The sequence below is a fragment of the Stomoxys calcitrans genome, chromosome 4, assembly GCF_963082655.1.
Source record: "Stomoxys calcitrans chromosome 4, idStoCalc2.1, whole genome shotgun sequence".
Taxonomy (NCBI): domain Eukaryota; kingdom Metazoa; phylum Arthropoda; class Insecta; order Diptera; family Muscidae; genus Stomoxys; species Stomoxys calcitrans.
The window spans coordinates 34,044,665-34,068,406 of record NC_081555.1 but is presented as its reverse complement, the minus strand read 5'-3'; the positions used below and the strand labels follow the sequence as shown (position 1 = coordinate 34,068,406).

The 23,742-nt window shown below is 40.9% G+C and overlaps 1 protein-coding gene across 1 annotated transcript; it reads right to left on the bottom strand.

Annotated features, from left to right (window-relative positions):
* Positions 1 to 1,737: 1,737 nt before the first annotated feature.
* Positions 1,738 to 19,667, bottom strand: LOC106092482 (fibrinogen-like protein 1). Its single transcript, XM_059367090.1, has 11 exons — positions 19,472 to 19,667; positions 18,907 to 19,073; positions 12,943 to 13,019; positions 12,854 to 12,874; positions 7,872 to 7,892; positions 7,663 to 7,728; positions 2,936 to 2,995; positions 2,849 to 2,869; positions 2,093 to 2,536; positions 1,952 to 2,024; positions 1,738 to 1,791 (listed from the first exon to the last, which is right to left on the bottom strand). The coding sequence occupies exons 1-11, from the start codon at positions 19,665 to 19,667 to the stop codon at positions 1,738 to 1,740; spliced, it is 1,200 nt and encodes a 399-aa protein (XP_059223073.1).
* Between the last annotated feature and the right edge of the window lie 4,075 nt (positions 19,668 to 23,742).

The following is a 23,742-nucleotide window of genomic DNA, read 5'->3' as shown; positions in this document are numbered from 1 at the left end:
CCCCCACAACACCACCCAAATAGTAAGTATTTTCTGACTATTGCAATATGAGGCTCAAATAAGAGGGCTTTCAAAGTGGAACACGAATCCGATATATATTTTCAAGGCCAACTAGCCTAGTGGCCGCCCATCCCCCAAAAAACCCCCAAGCCGGTCATGTTTACCGACTATGGAAATATGGGGCTCAAATCAAAGCTATGTGGAAGTAGACCATGTATCTGATATCAACATTAGGGGCCAACTGTTTAGCGGACGTCCCACCACCATAACAACCCCCCAAATAGGACATATTTGCTCACCAAGATAATATGGGTCTTTAAGAGAGTGGAACTAAATATTCATAGTTTTTAGGGCCAATACCACAAACCGGACATATTTGCTGACTTTTGCAATAAGGAGTTTAAATGAGATTAGAAAACGAATTTGATATCCAATTTTTGAGGGCGATGGCAATATGGGGTTCAAATAAATCATATATAGATATATGAGAATAGAGCACGTTGCTGATATTTTTCCGGGTTTAGTGTTTGGGGGACCACCCCAATCCCCAAAACACCCCTAAATCGGGCATATTTACCGACCATGTCAATGTGGAGCTTAAATGAAAGGTATTGGGGGTTAGAGCAAGAATTGATACCCATATTCGGGACCAATTTTCTGGGGGTCTACTCCTTTCCCATAATACCCCACAAACAGCAATTTTTTACTGACCATCGCAATATGGGGCTCAAATAAAGGCGTTTGGAAGTAGAATATGAATTTGATATCCAAATTTAGGACCATGTATTTAGGGCATCATCCCTTTCCCAAAACACCCCCAAAGGGAACAAATTTTTCGACCATGCCAATATGTGGCTTAAATGAAAGGTATTTGAGATTAGACAACGAATTTGATAACCTATTTTGGCCATGTGTTTGGGGGACGCCTCATCCGGTAAACTCCTCTTAAGCCAATGGCAATATGGGGTTTAAATAAATGGTATTTGAGGGAAGAGCACGATGCTGATATTTTTTCAGGGCCAAGTATCTGGGGGACCACCTCTCCCCCGAAAACACCATTAATTCAGACATCATGAGAATATCGGGCTGAAATGAAGTATTTTAAGAATGGATTACACCTTACATTCAAACTGAAATTCGTAGACCAATAAAGATCATATGGGATTCAGATAAAGGCACTTATATTGTTAAAATGTTAGTCAAGCGATATATTGCGTTGCCCAAAAAGTAATTGCGGATTTTTTAAAAGAAAGTAGATGCATTTTTAATAAAACTTAGAATGAACTTTAATCAAATATACTTTTTTTACACTTTTAAAGCAAGCTAAAGGTAACAGCTGATAACTGACAGAAGAAAGAATGCAATTACAGAGTCACAAGCTGTGAAAAAATTTGTCAACGCCGACTATATGAAAAATCCGCAATTACTTTTTGGGCAACCCAATACTATTTTCGCACCATGTTGGATATTTTTTCACTTAAAGATCGTTAATTGTCGAAAATAAATATTCCAAGGCAACTTTTGTTCCATATAAAGTAAAAGAAGACGCAGCGGAGCGGGCCCAGGTCAGCTAGTTGACTATAAGAAAGAGGCCCCTTCTCATGGAACTTAAACATGAATCGAACAGCACTCATTGATATGTGAGAAGTTTGCCACTGATCCAGGCCAACTGAAGATTTCTAAAATCCAGGGCAGGTATGATCAAAATCGATCAATTAGTTGATATAGCTCATATATCTACTTGAGACATATCGATTCAATAAAGACCAGACCAGCTGACCAGTATTTATACTGTAATCATTCCAAAGAAGAAAATACTATTTCAGTCCAAAAAGTAAGTTTTTAGTTCTATTTAATATTTTATATATCCCTGATATACAACCATATTACAATTCCTCTGTTGATTTAAGTTTCACTTTTTTGCTCTTATTTTCATTTCGGCAAACTTTACATTTTGCCACCACCAATGCAAATAATCCCAGTTTACCATATCCGGGGTTGTTCTATAGGGTCCAGTCAAATAACTGCAAAATATAAAAACGTATTCGTTGTTACTAAAATGGTATTAAGTTCTTTTAAATAGATAACATACCAATGGCCACAATCCATGTACCACCAACCACTTGTAATCCTTTCATTGTAACAATGTGTTGAATTTCTTGCATTATTTTTCTGATCTGGTGTGGAAAATTTTGCTCCCCTATGAGATCGCAAAGCATCAAAGTTTAAGTTACCACTAAATACTCCTAAATCGAGTAAGGCATATTTCTCGGCTTCATTGCCAACTCGAAAGAGATCGTATTTGACATGTCTCTCTTCATCTCCGAAATTTCGCATCACCACAACTAGCTCTTGGGGTGGACCATTGTTGGTTAGGTTGTGCAATACTTCCAGGCCAATGAAAAATTCTCCATTTGGATTGCCAAAACCAGACTTGTAATCAGTCCAATTTCGATTAAAATTCTCCGAGCCATCTTGTCGTCGAAGTATTATTTTCCAATCGTTACTTTCAATGTCTGCCAAGAATAACTCTTGTCTGAAATTATAAAAATATGTTTCGATCTTATATTTTAACAGTTAATATTTATGGCACAGTGTTTAAGCAGGTTAGCATTGTATTATTCCACACAAAATGGTAAATGGGATCCAGAGGTTGTGACAACTCATATTCTTAACTCAATATTACCCATTGAGAAAATCTCACTCCTCGTGTAGCATTTTTTAAAGGTGACGTCTTGAGACGTTATGTTAAGTTTTGGATAGCGCGAAAATGCAATAAAGGGCAATGCTATACGGCGAGCTTATCGCAATACGTTGTTTATTACATTACATACTAGGTCATACTCACTGCTTGGTAAGTGAATTAAGTCTGAAATTTAAATAAAATCATATATTAATATAAATTTTTATGTATATATAAAATCGGTGGCATTACCTGTTATTTATTTCCAGATCTTCCTCCAACTGCCTCCTTGTGGCCTCTTGCTCCTCTAATCTGCGAAATAAAAAACAATTGGGTTAAAAAGAGGGCGCAGATATTAATCCCCCCCCCCCCCCCCCCCCCCCACCCCCCATGTTACTAAGGACATACACCTTAGCCAGTAATCGGCTAGTTGTGCGCTCTAAAAACGAAAAAGTAAGCTCGAAAAATAAAATTTTAAGTTAGGAATTAATTGTTTTCCATACCACTCCCCTAAATTGGTTCATGTCTGGTATTGTGTCCCTATTCAAATATCGGCCGGTGTCCTTTAACCGCGAAAGCCTGACAATGACATAGGAAGTGCTCCAACGTCTCATCATATTTCCCCACATGCCTAACATATGCTATGACTTTCCGCATCGATTTTGCATAAGTGAGCTCGTAGTCCTATGTGCCCTCTTATGATATCAATAGCTATACTGACCACCCTTTTACTTCCTTTCAGTAATAGCCTCGTCCTCTCACGATCTAGATCCTGCCATGGGCTTTTCGCCGTCCTACCGACCGTTTCACTATTCCACAATGTTGCATGCGCATTCATCGCCCACTCCCTTAACTTGGTCTGCTCGACTCGAAAGGCTTCGGTTTAACCAAGTTCATCGAGGGCAGTTCTCTGGCTTTCACCGCCAAATCGCCTGTCCTTTCATATCCCCTTACTTCGGTACGGCGCGGCACCCAAACGATGCGGATTGTGCCATCCTCAGAGAAGGCGTTAATCTCCTTCTTACACTGCAAGACTGTTCGTGACCTTACCGTCCTGGTTGTTACGGCCCCTATGACCATTTTAGTCTTCTTACACTGGAAGACTGTTCGTGACCTTACCGTCCTGGTTGTTATAGCCCTTATGGCCATTTCACAGTCAGTAAAGATGTTCACACTCGACGTCTTCAAGTTAGTACCATGCCATCACTTGCCACACCGATTTTACATAAGTGATCTCGTAGTATTAAGTGTCCCGTAATGATACAGAAAGGATTTTCGCCGTCCTACCGACCGTTTCCTTGTTCCGGTTTAACTATTCCACAATGTTGCATCCGCAATCGTCGCCCAGTCCCTTAACTCGGACTGCGTCGACCCAATAGGGTTTCCGCCGTCCTACCGACCGTTTCCTTGTTCCATAATGTTGCATTCGCAATCGTCGCCCACTCCTTTAACTCGGACTGCGTCGACCCAAAAGGCTTCGGGTTAACCAAGTTTATTGACGGGGATCCTCTGGCCTTCACCGCCAAATCGTCTGTCCTTTCATATCCCCTGCAGGACCCTATTATGGTTAGGCAGTCTAAAACAGATCTCAGTCCCTGGGTTATCAATGTGGACACCCAGGCCCACTCTGTCTCCTAGCTTTAGTCCATCCGTGTAACATGATCTTCCAGATGGCAATACTAGGGTTTCGTCAATCCTAGACAATGTCGAAGGCAGCAGTGCCTCGCACTCGACTTCAAGGTTCATCTCAGGTATCTGGTATGATGGATGGTATGAGCTGCTCCCATCCTCAATACATTCTCCCATTGCCTTAAGTCTCATAGCCGTAGCGGCTGCTTCACACTTAATCTGTATGTCAATGGGTCGAATATCTAGAAAAGTCTCCAGTGCCCTAGTGGGCGTGGTCCTCATCGCTCCGCCTATGCCAAGACAACATGTTCTACGAATCTGTTGTATGGTCCTTATGTTGCACTTTTTCTCCATAGCAGTCCACCAAACTACTGAGGCGTAAGTAAGTATTGGTCTAATCACGCTCCTGTAGAGCCAGTGAACGATCCTCGGATTCAGGCCACATTTCGAACCTACGGCCCGTCTACATAGTGCCCAACATCTGTGAGCCTTCTCAGTACGCTCCTATATGTGACACTTCCAATTAAGTTTCCTATCCAAGATCGCTCCTAAGTATTTGACCTTGTCAGATATCGAAATCGTTTTATTGAGGAAACGTGGTGCGTCGAATTGGCCCTCCTTCGTTTTCCTCGTGAACATGCATGTTTCAGTCTACTCTGGGTTAACTCTGAGACTCCTGGCTCTAGCTTAGTCATATGCAAGACCTTTTCGGCCCTTCTGCATAGCTGGTTCGTATCCTTACCCCTATGAAGTATTAAAACTTTGCCTGCATAGCAGACGGGTTAAAGTATCTCCTCAGTCAGCATTCGTAATAGGTTATTTATGGTGGTTACGTAAAGGAGTGGCGATAAAATGCCCTCCTGTGGCGTGCCTTGTGGCACTTTCCCACTTATATTTACGTCATGGGACCGGCAATTTATCCACCTGTTTCTTAGTTTCGAAGGACCAGGTCCATCCGCTACTGGTCTAAGGATTGAATCAATGTGTCGGTCCGCACATTATTCAACGCCCCCTAAATGTCAATGTAAACCGCCAATGTGTACGTCTTGGCGACGAAAGGTTTCTTCTATTTTATGCATAACCTCGTGCAGGACAGTCTCTACCGACCTTCCCTTGACAAAGGCATGCTGTTTGTATTGAGGCAGTTAGGTGGATGTCCTGCTCACAATGCTTTCCATGGTTTTGAGTAGAAAGGATGTAAGGCTTAGAGGCCTGTAGACCTTTGGTGTCTCATAGATTGCCTTGCCGGGCTTGGGTATAAATACCACTCTGGCCTCCTGCCAGGCTTTTGGAGTATATGCAAGTCCTTGGCACGCTGTGAAAATAGTGGCCAGATGAGGCGCCAGGTAGTTGGCCTGCTTTTGTTGCAACGCCGAAAATATTCCAAGGCTTCCTTGACCTTAAATTCTGTTAAGATAAACCTTCGGTCAACCTCAAGATTCCAAGATTCCGCTGTCCACGTGAGTTCCGTCGTATCCTGCAGAAAATGCGTTTTCTTACAAAGCCTCACATGTCCTCCATTGTTTCTGTTCTCACTCCCATGTAGTCTACTAAAGTTTCAGTTTGGACATGGGGTTTTGAGAGAAACTTGTTCATCTTGGCGACGTCATTAACGCTATCGACCTGGTCGCAGAAAAGCTTTCAGGAGGTGCGTTTTGCCGTTCTGGTAATCTTATTGTATTCCTTGAGTCGTGTGCTCTGTCAAAAGTCTGCAGAACTCTTTCCCAATGTGGCGAATCTCCCCGGTCATCCAAGGTTTTTCTTGGGCTGATTTGCTTTCTCGAATAGGACAACTATCTTCGAAAGACTCCACCAGTATAGTCGAAATCCTGTTGACATTATCGTCAATGCCCGACGTTGACAACTCTGGGGAAAATGTAAATGCAAATGCAAATTTTGCCCATCAATCAGTGCAGTCCTATTCAAGTTTAAGCTCAATGATAAGGGGTCTCCCTTTTATAGCCGAGTCTGAACGGCGTGCCATAGAGCGACACCTCTTTGGAGAGAAGTTTTGCATGGCATAGTACCTCACAAATGTTGCCAGCAGTAGGAAACCACCGCTGAAATTTTTTTCTGATGGTCTCGCCCGGATTCGAACCCAGACGTTCAGCTTCATAGGCGGACATGCTAACCTCTGCGTTACGGTGGCCAGCAAAGGCAAGAGTTCATATTACCACAATTCAGGAGCCATGGACGATATGGAACAAAGTTTCTGGACTGAACCCCACTCTGGGGAAGATACATAATCTAAAATTTTTATGACAAATGACCCAGGTCCTCAGCCGAGTACCAGTGTTAGCATAAAATAATTGGTAGATGATATGGTTCAGTCCAGAAACTTTGTTCCGGGTCGTCCATCCCTCCTGAATTGCGGTAATATGAACTCTTGCCTTTGCTGATTTTCTCCATCAGAGCGTGAGTAGCTGTCTCGCTCCGGTGGAGGTTCATCTGAATGACCTCAACCATTGGCCCTCCATTAGATGGGCTTCTTGGGAGCGGGTGATGGTCTCAACAACTACTCCCTGTTCTCTAGGCTATATTGAGTTTCCCGTCCCTGCACTGCCTGATGTTTTAATATTAGGATCTTTGCATATCCAAGTCTTCCAAATCGTGAGAAAGTCGGTAATGGTTCCATCATAGGGTCCCTGTTCTTTAGGCTATATTGAGTCTACCGTTCCTGCACTGCTTGATGTTCCAATATTACGATCTTTGCCTATACAAGTCTTTTAAATCTTGAGTAAATGGGCTTGTTGGGAGTAGGTTATGTTCTCATCGCCGGCTCCCTGCTTGTTAGGCGGCATTAAGACCTCAGTCACTGCACTGCCTGATGTTTCAGCATAAGGATCTTTATCCATCCTAGTCTTCCTAATCTCGAGAAAGTCGTTAATGGTTCCGTCGTCGGTCCCTGTTCGTTAGGCTGTGTTGGGTCTCTCTCCCCTGCCTGACGTTTTAGTATTAGGATCTTTGCTTATCCCAGTCTTCCTTTCTTCCAAAGAAAAGTCGTTTTGACAAAGCGTTTTGATGCCATACAGTGAGAAGTTAGATCTGTTACAGTAGAAATTAGATCGGAAATCAGAAGGTATAAGAAGTAATTTTTACATTTAGATTTCTAGCTCTATGAGTTATACATTCTTGCAGGTGCAATGTACTTCTTACATTAAAAACGGTTTAAGAAAAGGATTACGATTTGTCATTTACAAGGGAAATGAAAGACAATGCAATATAACGAACTTACCTCAGGGCAGGACGATATCATAGACCATACTCACGTTTTTTTAAAAGCAGCTAATCTGAAATTTTAGGATGATTTGATTTACATATATTAACTAAATACGAAACTGACTGCTTACGTTGTATTTTTCTTGATTTCTAAATCTTCCCGCTGCTGATTTATCCTGGTTTGTTCCTCTTCTAATCTGCAAACAAAAATGAACATTTTTTGGGTCGTCCGATTTTCTTTCTTTTCTGCATTTAGTAAATAATGCATTCTTCATTTTCATCCAATATCTTTTGCCATCGTTCGGGCAAAAGATGGATTCCACAAATCCAATATACTCACTGTTTAGATAGATCACTCGCACTGAAATTAAAATGGAGAATATAAGTTGATTGTTTTATAGAATCATATTAATTATAAATTATTATTTTTTTTATACCCTCCACCGTGGGTATACTAATTTCGTCATTCTGTTTGTAACAACTCGAAATATTCGCCTAAGACCCCATAAAGTATATATATTCTTGATCGTCGCGATATTTTATGTCGATCTAGCCATGTCCGTCCGTCTGTCTGTCGAAAGCAAGCTAACTTCCGAAGGAGTAAAGCTAGCCGCTTCAAATTTTTCACAAATACTTCTTATTAGTGTAGGTCAGTTGGTATTGTAAATGGGCCATATCGGTCCATGTTTTGATATAGCTCCTATATAAACCGATCTTGGGTCTTGACTTGAGCCTCTAGAGGGCGCAATTCATATCCGATTGAAATGAAATTTTGTGCGACGTGTTTTGTTATGATATCCAACAACTGTGCCAAGTATGGTTCAAATCACTTCATAGCCTGACTCAGCTGCCATATAAACCGATCGTGGGTCTTGACTTCTTGAGCCTCTAGAGGGCGCAATTCATATCCAATTGAAATGAAATTTTGTGCGACGTGTTTTGTTATGATATCCAACAACTGTACTAAGTATGGTTTAAATCGCTTCATGGCCTGATATAGCTGCCATTTAAACCGATCTTGGGTCTTCTTGAGCCTCTAGAGGGCGCAATTCATATCCAATTGAAATGAAATTTTGCACGACGTGTTTGTTATGATATCCAACAACTGTGCCAAGTATGGTTCAAATCACTTCATAGCCTGACACAGCTGCCATATAAACCGATCTTGGGTCTTGATTTCTTGAGCCTCTAGAGGGCGCAATTCATATCCGATTGAAATGAAATTTTGTGCGACGTGTTTTGTTATGATATCCAACAACTGTACTAAGTATGGTTTAAATCGCTTCATGGCCTGATATAGCTGCCATTTAAACCGATCTTGGGTCTTCTTGAGCCTCTAGAGGGCGCAATTCATATCCAATTGGAATGAAATTTTGCACGGCGTGTTTTGTTATGATTTCCAGCAACTGTGCTAAATAAGGTTCAAATCGGTTCATAATCTGATATAGCTGCCATATAAACCGATCTTGGGTCTTGACTTCTTGAGCCTCTAGAGGGCGCAATTGTTATCCGATTTGCCTGAAATTTTGTACGACGGATCCTATCATGACCATCAACATATGTGTTTATTATGGTCTGAATCGATCTATAGCCTGATACAGCTCCCATATAAATCGATCTCTCTATTTTACTTCTTGTTTTCCCTAAGAAGAGATGCTGGGAAAAGAACTCGACAAATGCGATCCATGGTGAAGGGTATATAAGATTCGGCCCGGCCGAATTTTACACGCTTTTACTTGTTTCAATTTGCAATTTGCGTAAGCAAATCTAATATGTCCACATGCATATATGCAATACATAGTTGTAATTTTTAATATTATTTCTAACTTCTTCGTAGAGCAATTTGTAAGAAGAAACAAATTCAATATATTATATACTCACAGTTTGACTAGGGCCTCCAATCTGAAATTGAAATAGAAGATAAATATTAATTGATGGATTTATAAAACCTTTTTTAGCACAGGTCCTAGCAATCAAGCCTTATGTTAAATGGTATGTTAGAAAGCTAAATAAATAGGTTAAACCATTCGTCATAATTCGGGGAGAAATGCATCAATCATCAACCCATAGCAGTTATATCGTAATAGGGTCAAGGGGTCTAATACAATTCACTGTTCAAGACGGCAAAACAAAATATTGATCTATATGGCAGCTATACTTAATACAGTCCGATCTCCTCCATACTAGGGAAGGATATGTAAGGGTACTACAATTCAATGGACAATGGATTTTAAAAGCGCTTTTTATGAGTCCAAGACCTTAAATCTGGAGATCGGTCTATATATAAGCAACTCCCAAAAATAGACCGATCAGGACCACATTAAACACGTATATCGAAGACCCTAACACAGCTCCCTGCAGCAAATTTCAGCGAAATCAGATAATAAAGGCTGCATGTTGAAGAGCCTAATGCAGCAGCCTGCGCCAAATTTCAACGAAATCGGATAATACACCCTGGTTTTTTGGGCCCATGAACTTAAATCGGGAGACCGGTAGCTGTATAAAAATATAGCCCTATCTTGATCATACTCTGTACGAATCTCGAGAGGTCTAACATTATTCAATGTGTGTGGTACCCAGGGATGTTGAAATCCTGTGGATCAGAATCCTCACGCTCCTGGCTCTCACAAAGAGCTCGAATGTTAGGACGGTGAAAATGAATATGTGCATGTACCGCAAAGAAATTCGCCATCTATCCTCGTATATTGGCCGAAAGTATTTTAAAATCACTCATCATTTAAACAACCAGAAGAAAAAGAGAACAAAAGCAAACACCAAGTATAATAAAGAAAACAAACTCGTTCACTCCTCGCCCTTGAATACCCTCAGTGCTTAGTGTTATGCCTTAAGCATTGGCGGATAAGATTTTTAACTCGAGATGCGTAAAAGCCTTGGCTCGGAGCATGGTTTGGTGATCAGTGTGCAAAATCATCCTTCATGAATTTTATCTTAAGTTTATCCAATTTTGATTTGAACCCGACGATGTTATAATATTGGGTTGCCCAAAAAGTAATTGCGGATTTTTCATATAGTCGTCGTTGCATTGCATTTTTGCATTTTTTCTTCTGTCAGTTATCAGCTGTTACTTTTAGCTTGCTTTGGAGAAAAAGTGTAAAAAAAGTATATTTGATTAAAGTTCATTCTAAGTTTTATTGAAAATGCATTTACTTTATTTTAAAAAATCCGCAATTACTTTTTGGGCAACCCAATACTTCTAAGAGGTATATGGCATATGACTGGGCTAGACCCAGAGGTCACAATGTTAACCCAGAGAAGACTGAAATATACCTGTTCACAAGGAAGACGAAGGTGGGCCGATTTAACGCACCACGTTTCCTAAATAAGACGATTTCGATATCTGACAAGGTCAAATATTTAGGTGTGATCTTGGACAGGAAACTGAATTGGAAGTGTCACATTCAGGAGCGTACTGAGAAGGCTCACAGATGTTGGCCATTATGTAGACGGGCCGTAGGCTCGAAATGGGGCCTGAATCCGGGGATAGTCCACTGGCCTTACAGGAGCGTGATTAGACCAATACTTACTTACGCCTCTGTAGTTTGGTGGACTGCTATGGAGAAAAAGTGCAACATAAGGACCATACAACAGGTTCAGCGAACATATTGTCTTGGCATAGGCGGGGTGATGAGGACCACGCCCACTAGGGCACTGGAGACTATTCTAGATATCCGACCCATTGACATACAGATTAAGTGTGAGGCAGCCACTGCGGCTATGAGACTTAAGGCGATGGGAGAATGGATTGAGGATTAGAGCAGCTCATACCATCGTAGTATAATCGAGGCGAAGATAGAAAACCTGGAAGGAAGTGGAGTGGTTTCCGATCGGTTACCTGAGATTATCCTTGAAGTCGAGTGCGAGGCACTGCTGCCATCGGCACAGTCTTGGATTGACGAAACCCTAGTATTGCCATCTGGAAGATCGGATTGATCAAAGCTAGAGGACAGAGTGGGCCTGGGGGTTTACATTGAAAACCCAGGGACTGACATCTGTTTTACACTGCCTGACCATTATACGGTCCTGCAGGCCGACCGAAATCCGGACGATCACGGAATGCCTGAAGTGGTGTGGTGCTAACGCAAGGACGTCGTGTCTGAACATCTTTACTGACAGTAAAATTGCTATAAGGGCAATAACAATCAGGACGGTAAGGTCACGAACAGTCTTGGATGGCAAAATTGGCATCGTTTGGGTGCCGGGCCATAACGGAGTAAGGGGAAATGAAAGGGCAGACGATTTGGCGATGAAGGCCAGAGGACTGCCGTCAATAAACTTGGTTATTCCGAAGCCTTTCGGGTCGACGCAGTCCGAGTTAAGGGAGTGGGCGACGAATGCGCATGAATCATTGTGGAACATCGAAACGGTCGGTAGGACAGCGAAAATCCTATGGCCGGGATCCAGATCGTGAGAAGACGAGACTATTACTGAAAGGAAGCAAGAAGGAGGTCAGTATAGCTATTGGTATCATAACGGGACACATAGGACTACGAGCTCACTTATGTAAAATCGGTGCGGCAAGTTATAGCAAGTGTAGGGCCTTTGTCATTGCCCGGCTTTCGCGTCGAACAGATACCGGTACTTAGGCGGAGGCACAATATCAGACATGAACCAACTTAGGGGAGTGCCATTGAAAACAATTGAGGATTTTGTAAGTAGCACGGAATTCCTAACTTAAAATTTTCTTTTTAGAGGTTACTTTATAGTTTTTAGAGCGCATAGCAAGCCGATTACTAGTATGTCCATAGTGGCATGGTGCGGATTAATATCTGCACCCTCTTTTCAACCTAACCTAACCTAACCTAACCTTATCCAATTTCCAACGTAGAATGATTGGATGCATTTCTTCATAGCTTAAATCACAATTCGTTAAACTTTCACCTACTCTCAATAGGCCAGCATCGTCAATCAATCGCTAGGATTCTGCTTTTCTTGCTAGTTGGCATTTGGTCGTGGGGGGTCTTAACGCAACTCATTGTGTCATATATCGGAGGCTTCAGATAATAAATGTGCCTTTTATGGGCCCAGGACTTAAATCAGGAAATCGGTATTAATGGCAGCTATATCTAAATACAGACCAATCTGGACCGTATTGAACATTGAGGGACCTAACATAATTTACTGTTTCAAATTTCAGCGAAATAGGATAACATTTGTGGTTTTAATGGGCCTAAGGTGTTAAATGATCAGATCGGTCCATATGGGTTCTATACCAAAATATATACCGATATAGCCCATTTTCGAACTTTACCTGCCTATGGACGAGAACTTTACGCGATTCAGCTTGTTTTACTTCATACTAACCTTTGGCTAAGACTTTCATATCTGAAAAAAAAAAAGACAAATGTGGCTTAGATTAATAAGTAGAGTAGGCAGAAATAATAGTTGCTAACCTATTATCGGTTTCTCTCATCTGGGTACCAAAAATTATTCGCCATGCATCATTTGTATCGCTGGCGTTGTTGAGATCCTGCAAAGAAGCCAGAGTATAAATAACGATTTCCATAATGGTGTCCCTATATATGGCACACGATTCAGAATTGCAGGGAAAAGTGCCTCATTGTGAGAAGTAATGCAAACACACATCACCAGGTATGGGAAAGTTGAGATATTAGCTAAAGGGATGAGCTGCTTATCGAGCATATTACAATTTGCTGTCTGGCGATTTGTAATATAAGGAATAAACCGAACAGAAACAGGCAGAAGCTAGAAGATATTACCTCTATATCAGAAAATATTAGAGGAGGAATATGTGACTGGGAAGTGTTGGATGACCACAGATTCGCTGATCATCCTCACATTAGCTTTGGCCTTGGTAGAAAATATTGCAGAAGTGATCCCTCGGGTAAACAGAAGAAAAGCGGATTGGAATGAATTCCGGCATACGTTCTGCACGACTATCCCCTCTAGACATGATACGAAAGTGGAAACTGCGGATAATATATGGTAAAGCTTATCATGAAGGCCCTTAATGACTAGCTTGTGTCAACATGCTCAAGTGTCAAGCCAAAGGGCAAACAGCGGCCGTTATAGTGGGGCGTAGAACTGGTTATCTAAGGAAGGGTTACAAAAAACGCTTCAACAGGGTGAAATTTCCAATGGCACCACACAATTGGGACGTCTTCAAGGCTGAGCTAAGAAAAACCAGTAAGGATGTGCAAAAGTCGGGTGGTGCCGACTGTATAATACCCTATACCTACCCTATAAGTACAATGTGGGAGCTATATCCAATTCTGAACCATTTTTGATGGACCTTGGCGAGCAAAAATATGTTCAACCTGTAATCACTACGGTTGACAAATGACAACATTATTGCATATTACCCAAAATCTGACTAACATACACATGGGAGCTATAACTAATCCTGAACCGATTTCCATGAAATTCGCCAGTAATGTTGAGAGTCATAAGAAAATCCTTCCTGCCAAATTTTGAGAAAATCGGTTAACAAATGACCATTTAATTGCATTAATACTGCAAACCGGACGAACATATATATGGGAGCTATATCCAAATCTGAACCGATTTTTTCCAATTTCAACAGGCTTCGTCTCTAGACCGAAAAACATGCCCATAGCAAATTTGAAGACGATCGGATGAAAATTGCGATCTGCAGTTTGTACACAAATTAACATAGACAGGCAGACGGACAGACATAGCTAAATCGAATCAGAAAGTGATTCTGAGTCGATCGGTATACTTATCAACGGGTCTATCTCTCTTCCTTTTGGGTGTTACAAACTAATTCATTAAGTTATAATATCCTGTACCACAGTAGTGGTATAGGGTATAAATACAAGGGCGTACTGAGAAAGGCTCAGAATAAATCCTGCGAAGAATTCAGCAGCTCCTTGGAGAACACATCCAAGGCCTCAAGGCTAAAGAAGATTAAATCCTCAAACCCTATAATGATAGGATACATTCCCAAATCGTAGAATATATAGATATTGTCTAGTGAAGAAACTCTAGAACTACTCGTTGATACACATTTCCCGGAAATCCCTCCAACGGACAATGTGGCGCCTGAAGAGGTTGTCACTGATTCGTCGGAGTTTGTAGGAGAAATTGGGTCTGAGTCGAAAATCCTTTGGGCTATAAAAAGTTTCGACTCCTTTAAGTCTCCAGGCCCTGATGATGTTTCACCAGTTGAATTACAAGCTGTGAGATATATGGGAGATAAACTCAGGATGCAATACGGCAGACTTGGAATCTGTGGATCTAAAAGCAAGTGTCAAACAGCGACCATCATAGTGGACCCTGGAACTATTTTGTCTAAGGAAGGATTACAGAAAACTCTTCAACAGTGCGAAACACCCGATTGGGACTTCTATAAGCCTGAGCTAAGAAAAAATACAAGGGCGTACTGAGAAAGGCTCAGAGCATATCCTGCGAAGAATTCAGCAGCTCCTTGGAGAATACATTTAAGGCCTCTAGTTAAGGAAGATTCTATTCTCAAAACCTATTATGGTGGGATACATTCCCAAATCAGAGAATGTATAGACATTGTCTAGTGAAGAAACTCTAGAACTACTCGTTGGTACACATTTCCCGGGAATCCCTCCAATGGACAACGTGGCGCCAGAAGAGGTTGTCACTGATATCCATTCGTCGGAGTTTGTAGGAGAAATTGGGCCTGGCGACTTAAAGCCGTCGAAAATCCTTTGGGCTATAAAAAGTTTCGACTCCTTTAAGTCGCCAGGCCCAATTTCTCCTACAAACTCCGACGAAAGCATATCAGTGATAACCTCTTCTGGCAGGTCATTTAAGTCGCCAGGCCCTGATGATATTTCGCCAGTTGAAGCTGAGTCCGACAGACTGGCTCCTTGACCTAAGGAGATATACTCAGCATGTCGTATATACCAGTGGTATGGAGGGACACAAAGGGCATTTTCACTCTAAAAGCAGGAACACCTTACCAAAACGAAAACAAAAATTTTTCGTCATCCTTTATGCTAAGGACTCTAGAGGGGTTGATAAAAACATATCTTAGGACAGAGATCCCTGGAGATCGCCTGTCTCGGCATATACTAAGGGCATGCATATACTAAGGGAAAGTCCACTGAAAAAGCCCTTCACGACCTTGTCGCCTACATAGAGGGTTCTCCCGCAGAATGATAGCATTTCTTGACATTGAAGGTGCTTTCAATCGTGTAAAACCGACATCAATCATGAAGGAGCTGGAGCTTCTAGGCATCAATACTATCGTAAACAAGTAAAAGCGTGATAAGTTCGGCCGGGCCCAATCTTATATACTCTCCATGTATCGCATTTGTCGAGTTCTTTTCCCGGCATCTCTTCTTAAGCAAAAAAGGACATAAGAAAAGATTTGCTCTGCTATTAGAGCGATATCAAGATATGTTCCGGTTCGGGCTACATTAAATTATATGTTGGAGAACTGTGTAAAATTTCAGCCAATTCGAATAAGAATTGCGCCCATTGGGGGGCTTAAGAAGTAAAATAGAGAGACCGATTTATATGGGAGCTGTATCGGGCTATAGACCGATTCAGACCATAAAAACACGTTCGTTCATGGTCATGAGAGGATCCGTCGTACAAAATTTCAGGCATAGCGAATAATAATTGCGCCCTCTAGAGGCTCAAGAAGTCTAGATCCCAGGTCGGTTTATATGGCAGCTATATCAGGTTATGAACCGATTTGAACCTTACTTGGCACAGTTGTTGGATATCATAACAAAACACGTCGTGCAAAATTTCATTCCAATCGGATAAGAATTGCGCACTCTAGAGGCTCAAGAACTCAAGACCCAAGATCGGTTTATATGGCAACTATATCAGTTTATGGACCGATTTGAACCATACTTTGCACAATTGTTGGATATCATAACAAAACATGTCGTGCAAAATTTCATTCCAATCGGATATGAATTGCGCCCTCTAGAGGCTCAAGAACTCAAGACCCAAGATCGGTTTATATGGCAGCTATATCAGTTTATGGAGCGATTTGAACCATACTTGGCACAGTTGTTGGATATCATAACAAAACACGTCGTGCAAAATTTCATTCTAATCGGATAAGAATTGCGCACTCTAGAGGCTCAAGAAGTCAAGACCCAAGATCGGTTATATGGTAGCTATATCAGGTTATGAACCGATTTGAACCTTATTTGACGCACTTTTTGGATATCATAACAAAACACGTCGTGCAAAATTTCATTCCAATCGGATAAGAATTGCGCACTCTAGAGGATCAAGAACTCAAGACCCAAGATCGGTTTATATAAAAGCTATATCAGGTTATGAACCGATTTGAACCATACTTTGCACAGTTGTTGGATATCATAACAAAACACGTCGTGCAAAATTTTATTCCAATCGGATATGAATTGCGCCCTCTAGAGGCTCAAGAAGTCAAGACACAAGATCGGTTTATATGGCAGCTATATCAGTTTATGGACCGATTTGAACCATACTTGGCACAGTTGTTGGATATCATAACAAAACACGTCGTGCAAAATTTCATTTCATTCGGATAAGAATTGCGCACTCTAGAGGCTCAAGAATTTAAGACCCAAGATCGGTTTATATGGCAGCTATATCAAATATCATGGACCGATATGGCCCATTTACAATACCAACCGACCTACACTAATAAGAAGTATTTGTGCAAAATTTCAAGTGGCTAGCTTTACTCCTTCGGAAGTTAGCGTGCTTTCGACAGACAGACGGACGGACATGGCTAGATCGACATAAAATGTCGCGACGATCAAGAATATATATACTTTATGGGGTCTCAGACGAATATTTCGAGTAGTTACAAACAGAATGACGAAATTAGTACAGGGTGGCTGATGAATATTGCTACAATGATGAATATTGCTACATTTTTTTTTCGATGTATGGAATACATTTTTCTTTTATTCATGTTAAATTAAATTATTAAATTAATTATTAAATTATTATTAATTAAATTAATTAATTAATTAATTAAATTAATTATTAAATTATTATTATTAAATAGAAAAAAAGTTATTACATTTTTTTTTGGTAGCGGCTTTCATCAGCCACCCTGTATACCCCCCATCCTATGGTGGAGGGTATAAAAAGTAAATTAATAACTTATGTACTAAAAGACGCCATACGGCAGGCTTGGAATCTATAGATCAAAAAGATGGCTCAGCAGAGGTACCCCTCAAGGAGCTGTACTGTCTCCTCTATTTTGGAATATAGCCATTAACAATATATGTCCCTTGAAGAAAAAGTTGTAAAAGTTGTCGCGTATGCTTATGAAGTGGCTATTGCGGTTAGGGGAAAGTTTCCCAACACTCTTAGAGATACACTTCAGGAAGTTCTACATACAACAGCGAAGTGGGCTACCGATAGTGGTGTAGGCTGAAATTCACGTAAGACAGAAGTAGTTTTCAGTAGTAGTTTTCAGAAGGAGCTATAGGTTACCTACAGTGGCACCTGTCTCCTTGGGAGGAGTGAATGTTTAGTTTACTGAAAGCGCAAAATACCTGGGTGTTGTGCTGAACAGGAAGTTGAAATTCAAAGCCAACCTTTTGTTGAGGGCAAGAAAGGCAACTCTTGCCCTATACACCTGCAAGAGAGCCATTGGCAAAAGTTGAGGGTTTTAAACCGATTATCATACAGTGGGCTTATACTGCAATTGTCAGACCTTAAATGCTAATTGGTTGTTGTTGTAACCATATTTGCATATGGTGGTGGCGATTCTCGTCAATCTCCTCCAATACTAGCACATTAGAGTGTCCCAAAAAAACAACATTCATTCACTTTACCAACTTGACATTTTTTTCATCTGGATCACATATGAAGTAGTATTACTTACTAAGTAAGGTTGCTGGGTTGTGTTGGTGGCGCCAAAAACAAAGCCCAAACAAAAAATCACAATTAGTTCTATGGCGTACGTGAACCGCATTATTTACCCGATTAACTGAATTTTGCACGAAATCCCGACACCAATTAATAAGCGATGAAATTCAAATCTCGGTGTGAGCAGTGACTGAAAGAAATTCTTAAAAAAAAAAACAATAATAATGTGATAAGAGAACATAGACTTCGCTTAAACATTCAGTATATGTATGTATATGGAATTTGAAGAAATTCTTCCAAAAGTTACTAAATTTTTTTGTAGTTCAAGTGTCATTTTGAAAATTACTATAAAACAAATCAATGAAAACAAAAAAAGATAAGCAAATCCATATATAGTAGAAAACATTTTTGGTAATTTTGCTAGCAAATGTCGCTGCCTACATTCATAGGTTGCTACACTCCCATCACCATTCCATGCCTAACAATTCTAGGGACATAAGAAGTCAAATTGCGGGATCAGTTAAGATTGGAGCTATTTCTAAACAGGAAGTTTGTTTGCAACATACGTGGGCTGGTACATAAGTTTCTGGCCTAATAATGAAAATGAAATTGTTGTAATGTTTTTCAAAGAATTCTCCATTAAGATTTAAACACTTTTGCATGCGCTCAATCCAATTCTCTAAGCACATTTGCCACTCCGATAGGGACACCTCCATGACATGGTTATTGAGCGCTTCAAAAGCATTGACCAAGCTTTTTTTGTCTTAATGCGCGGGAATAAAAAGAAGTTGCCAGATCCGCCTCCATCATCGGTCGGTGTCGGTGAGGTGTAACCGGTGCATGGAGTGGTTACATTACCGATCTTGCTCTGGCCTCACTTTACTGAGGGAGTATAGTCATACTGGATATGTTGCAAGGTGCTGTGCGAGCGCCGTCGTCGTCGAGCTATGTGACCCCCCCCCTATTAATTCGGCGTTTTGGTCGGTCAACAAAATGTCTCGTTTAAGCCGATATGTGAGAGCTCGCATTGTCCTGGTGAAAAATGAAACGTTTTCTCCTGTTATTTTTTCGAATTTCTTCCAAGACCTCAGGCAATCAATTGTGGTGTTCCACCCAGAATTGACCGCCTACATTGCTCAGGCAGAAAAGTCACCACATGACCAGTTTTTCCGAAGAAACAGGCAACCATTTGCTTCGAAGAGCTACTTCCACGAATAACCTTCGTTGGATTGGGCTTGTCTTCGAAGACCCACACAGTCGATTGTTGTTTTGTTTCGCGCTCATTCGCCACCTGTGACGATTTTATGAACGTCTTTCGAAGCACCATGGTTGTAATTTTTCAAAATTTCTTCTCACTAATCGACACGAGCCATTTTTGAGCGATAAAAGCGGAATCTAACGAGAGTAACCAGATGTTCATGCAATATCGAATGTATGCTAGTGAGAACAAGTAAAAGCGTGCTAAGTTCGGCCGGGCCGAATCTTATATACTCTCCACCAAGGATCGCATTTGTCGAGTTCTTTTCCCAGCATCTCTTCAAAGGCAAAAAAGGATATAAAAAAAGATTTGCCCTGCTATTAGAGCGATATCAATATATGGTCCGGTTTGAACCACAATTATATTTTATGTTGGAGACCTGTGTAAAATGTCAGCCAATTCGAATAAGAATTGCGCCGTTTGGGGGCTCAATAAGTAAAATAGAGAGATCGATTTATATGGGAGCTGTATCGGGCTATAGACCGATTCAGACCATGGATCATGAGAGGATCCATCGTAGAAAATTTCAGGCAAATCGGATAATAATTGCGACCTCTAGAGGCTCAAGAAGTCAAGATCCCAGATAGGTTTATATGGCAGCTATATCAGGTTATGAACCGATTTGAACCTTATTTGACGCAGTTGTTGAAAGTAAGAATAAAATACGTCACGCAAAATTTCAGCCAAATCGGATAGGATTGTGCTCAAGAAGAGTCCCCAGTTCTGTTTATATGACAGCTATATCAGGTTATGAATCAATTTGAACCATACTTGGCACAGTTGTTGGATATCATAACAAAATACTTCGTGCAAAATTTCAGCCAAATCGGATAAGAATTGCGCACTCTAGAGGCTCAAGAAGTCAAGACCCAAGATCAATTTATATGGCAGCTATATGAGGTTATGGACCGATTTGAACCATACTTGGCACAGTTGTTGGATATCATAACAAAACACGTCGTGCATAATTTCATTCCAATCGGATAAGAACTGCGCCCTCTAGAGGCTCAAGAACTCGGTTTATATGGCAGCTATATCAGGTTATGGACCGATTTGAACCATACTTGGCACAATTGTTGAATGTCATAAAAAAATACGTCGTGCAAAATTTCATTCCAATCGGATAAGAATTGCGCACTCTAGAGGCTCAAGAAGTCAAGACCCAAGATCAGTTTATAGGGCAGCTATATCAGGTTATGGACCGATTTTAACCATACTTGGCACAGTTCTTGAATATCATTACAAAACACGTCGTGCAAAATTTCATTCCAATCGGATAAGAACTGCGCCCTCTAGAGGCTCAAGAACTCAAGACCCAAGATCGGTTTATATGGCAGCTATATCAGGTTATGGACCGATTTGAATCATACTTGGCACAATTGTTGGATATCATAGCAAAACACGTCGTGCAAAATTTCATTCCAATCGGATAAGAATTGCGCACACTAGACGCTCAAGAAGTCAAAACCCAAGATCGGTTTATATGGCAGCTTTATCAAAACATGAACCGATATGGCCCATTTACAATGCCAATCGACCTACACTAATAAGAAGTATTTGTGCAAAATTTCAAGCGGCTAGCTTTACTCCTTCGGAAGTTAGCGTGCTTTCGACAGACAGACGGACGGACGGACATGGCTAGATCGACATAAAATGTCGCGACGATCAAGAATATATATATACTTTATGGGGTCTCAGACGAATATTTCGAGTAGTTACAAACAGAATGACGAAATTAGTATACCCCCCATCTTATGGTGGAGGGTATAAAAATGCCCAAGGATGCCTCTATCTCACAGCCACATGGCGATCTTGAATTATAAGTGCACGCACGGCATCAATGTTCTCTGGTACAACGGCCGTGTTTAGACGATCGTCTTTGGACGAGCGTCGTCCACGATTGAAGTCATTAAACCAGATTTGCACAATACCAGATGGTGCTTCATCGCCACACAAAGGTTTAACTTAATCAATGCACTCTTGTGATAATCTACGCGGAAAGTTTTGAAATCTCCACGAATGGAGATGGTCGTACGTCAAAAAGTTGTGAGTACGGTAATGTCAAACTTTTCAATAGAAATACAGCAGCCTTCGTATTTACATGAAATGTTGCACATATACTTCATATTATTGTAGGTCGTTGGGTATTGCAAAAGAGTAATATCGGTTCAGATTTTGATACAACTCCCTTACAGAGGGGTCTTTCGAGTTGACTTCGTGTGCCCCTGTGTGCCAAGTACGATCCAAATCGTTTTATGAACTGATATAACAACCTTATATACCGATCTCCCTATTTTACTTCTTGCGTACCTGGAAGTTGCAATTGTTATACGATGTGGATGAAATTTTGCATGTGGTATTCTGTTATGACAACAACATTCGTGTTAAGTATGGTCCAAATCGTTCTATAACCTTATATAGCTCCCATGTAAACCGATCTCCGGTTTAGTCTTCTAAGGCCCCAAGAAGCTTCCGTTTTTCTTGTTTTGACAGAAATTTGATATATATAAGCCAAAATTGCCAAAATTCGTCCCGGCCGATATTAGCACGTTTTTAGCTGTTGGTCCTTACCCTGCTCTTAAAATGACTTAATTGGATTGACATCGGGCGACAGCGGCATTCCAATGCGTGGACGAAATTAATTGCGGAACAAGACTTTGTAGCAATTCTCGGCTTAAACGTGCTTTATGTGGCCGTGCCAAGTCTTGCTGGTACGTCCATAACCTGCGGTCGAACTGTTTGCGTGCCCACGGCTCTTAAGCAGCTTGCACATTTTTTTTCCCGATAATAAGTCGCATTAACTTCGTGCCAGGCTCGATGGATACGGTTGGAGAGCAGCTATCGAAATATCTATTTCCGACCCTGCAAAGTATATATATCAAATTGTCGTAAAATTCTAAGACGATTTAACGATCCGTATGTCCGTCAGTTATAATCACGCTACAGTCTTTAAAAATTGAGATATTTTAAGATTTGGCACAGAATCATTTTTCTTCTATACGCAGGTTAAGTTCTTGAATGGCCCACATCGGACTATATTTGGATATAGCTATTGTATAAAAAGCGATCTGACTAGTTAGGCGTATTTATTACCCGACTTTGCTGAAATTTGGAACAGTGAGTTATGTTAAGACTCCCAATATCTGTCCCGAAAATGGTCCAGATCGTGGTTCCGTGGACCGATCTGCCGATTTTGGGCATTAGGCCTATAACAGGCGCATTAATTACCCGACTACACTGAAATTTGAAACAGTGAGTTGCACTAAAGGCCTCGAAGGCCGACCCGAATATGGTGTGTGTATATCGGACAATAATTACATATAACTGCCATATAGACCGATATGCCGGCTTAGGGTCTTAAACCTATAATAGGCGCATTTATTACTCGATTTTGTTAACATTCAGAACAGTGAGTTTTATTAGGCCCTTCGATATCCGAATCAAAATTTGTGCAGATTAGAACATATTTGGATAAAGCTGCCATATAGACCGATCTGCCAATTTTGGGTCTTAGGCCCATAACAGGCGCATTTATTACCCGACTTCGCTGAAATTTAGAACAGTGAGTTGTATTAAGACTCGCAACAACTGTACCGAAAATGGTCCAGATCGGGTCATATTTAGATATAGCTGTCATATAGATCGATCATCCGATTTAAGGCTTAATCACATAAACGGCGCATTTATTACCCTATTTCGATGAAATTTGGAGCTTCTCGGCACCTGAACCAAATATGATTAAGATCGGCCTATATTAGGATATTAATATGGACATAGCAATGTTATAACACATTTGAATAGTAAATATATCCATAGTGGTGGGTATCACCACTATGGATACATAGTGGTGGGTATCGGCCGTGCCGAACTTAAAGCGTTTTTATACCCCCCACCGAAGGATGGGGGTACATTCATTTTGTCATTCCGTTTGCAACACATCGAAATATCCATTTCCGACACATTTCCGTCTGTCTGTTGAAATCACGCTACAGTCTTTAAAAATTGAGATATTGAGCTGAAACTTTGCACAGATTCTTTTTTTTGTCTATAAGCAGGTTAAGTTCGAAGATGAGCTATATTGGACTACATCTAGATATAGCCCCCATACAGACCGTTCCGCCCATTTCGGGTCTTAGGCCAATAA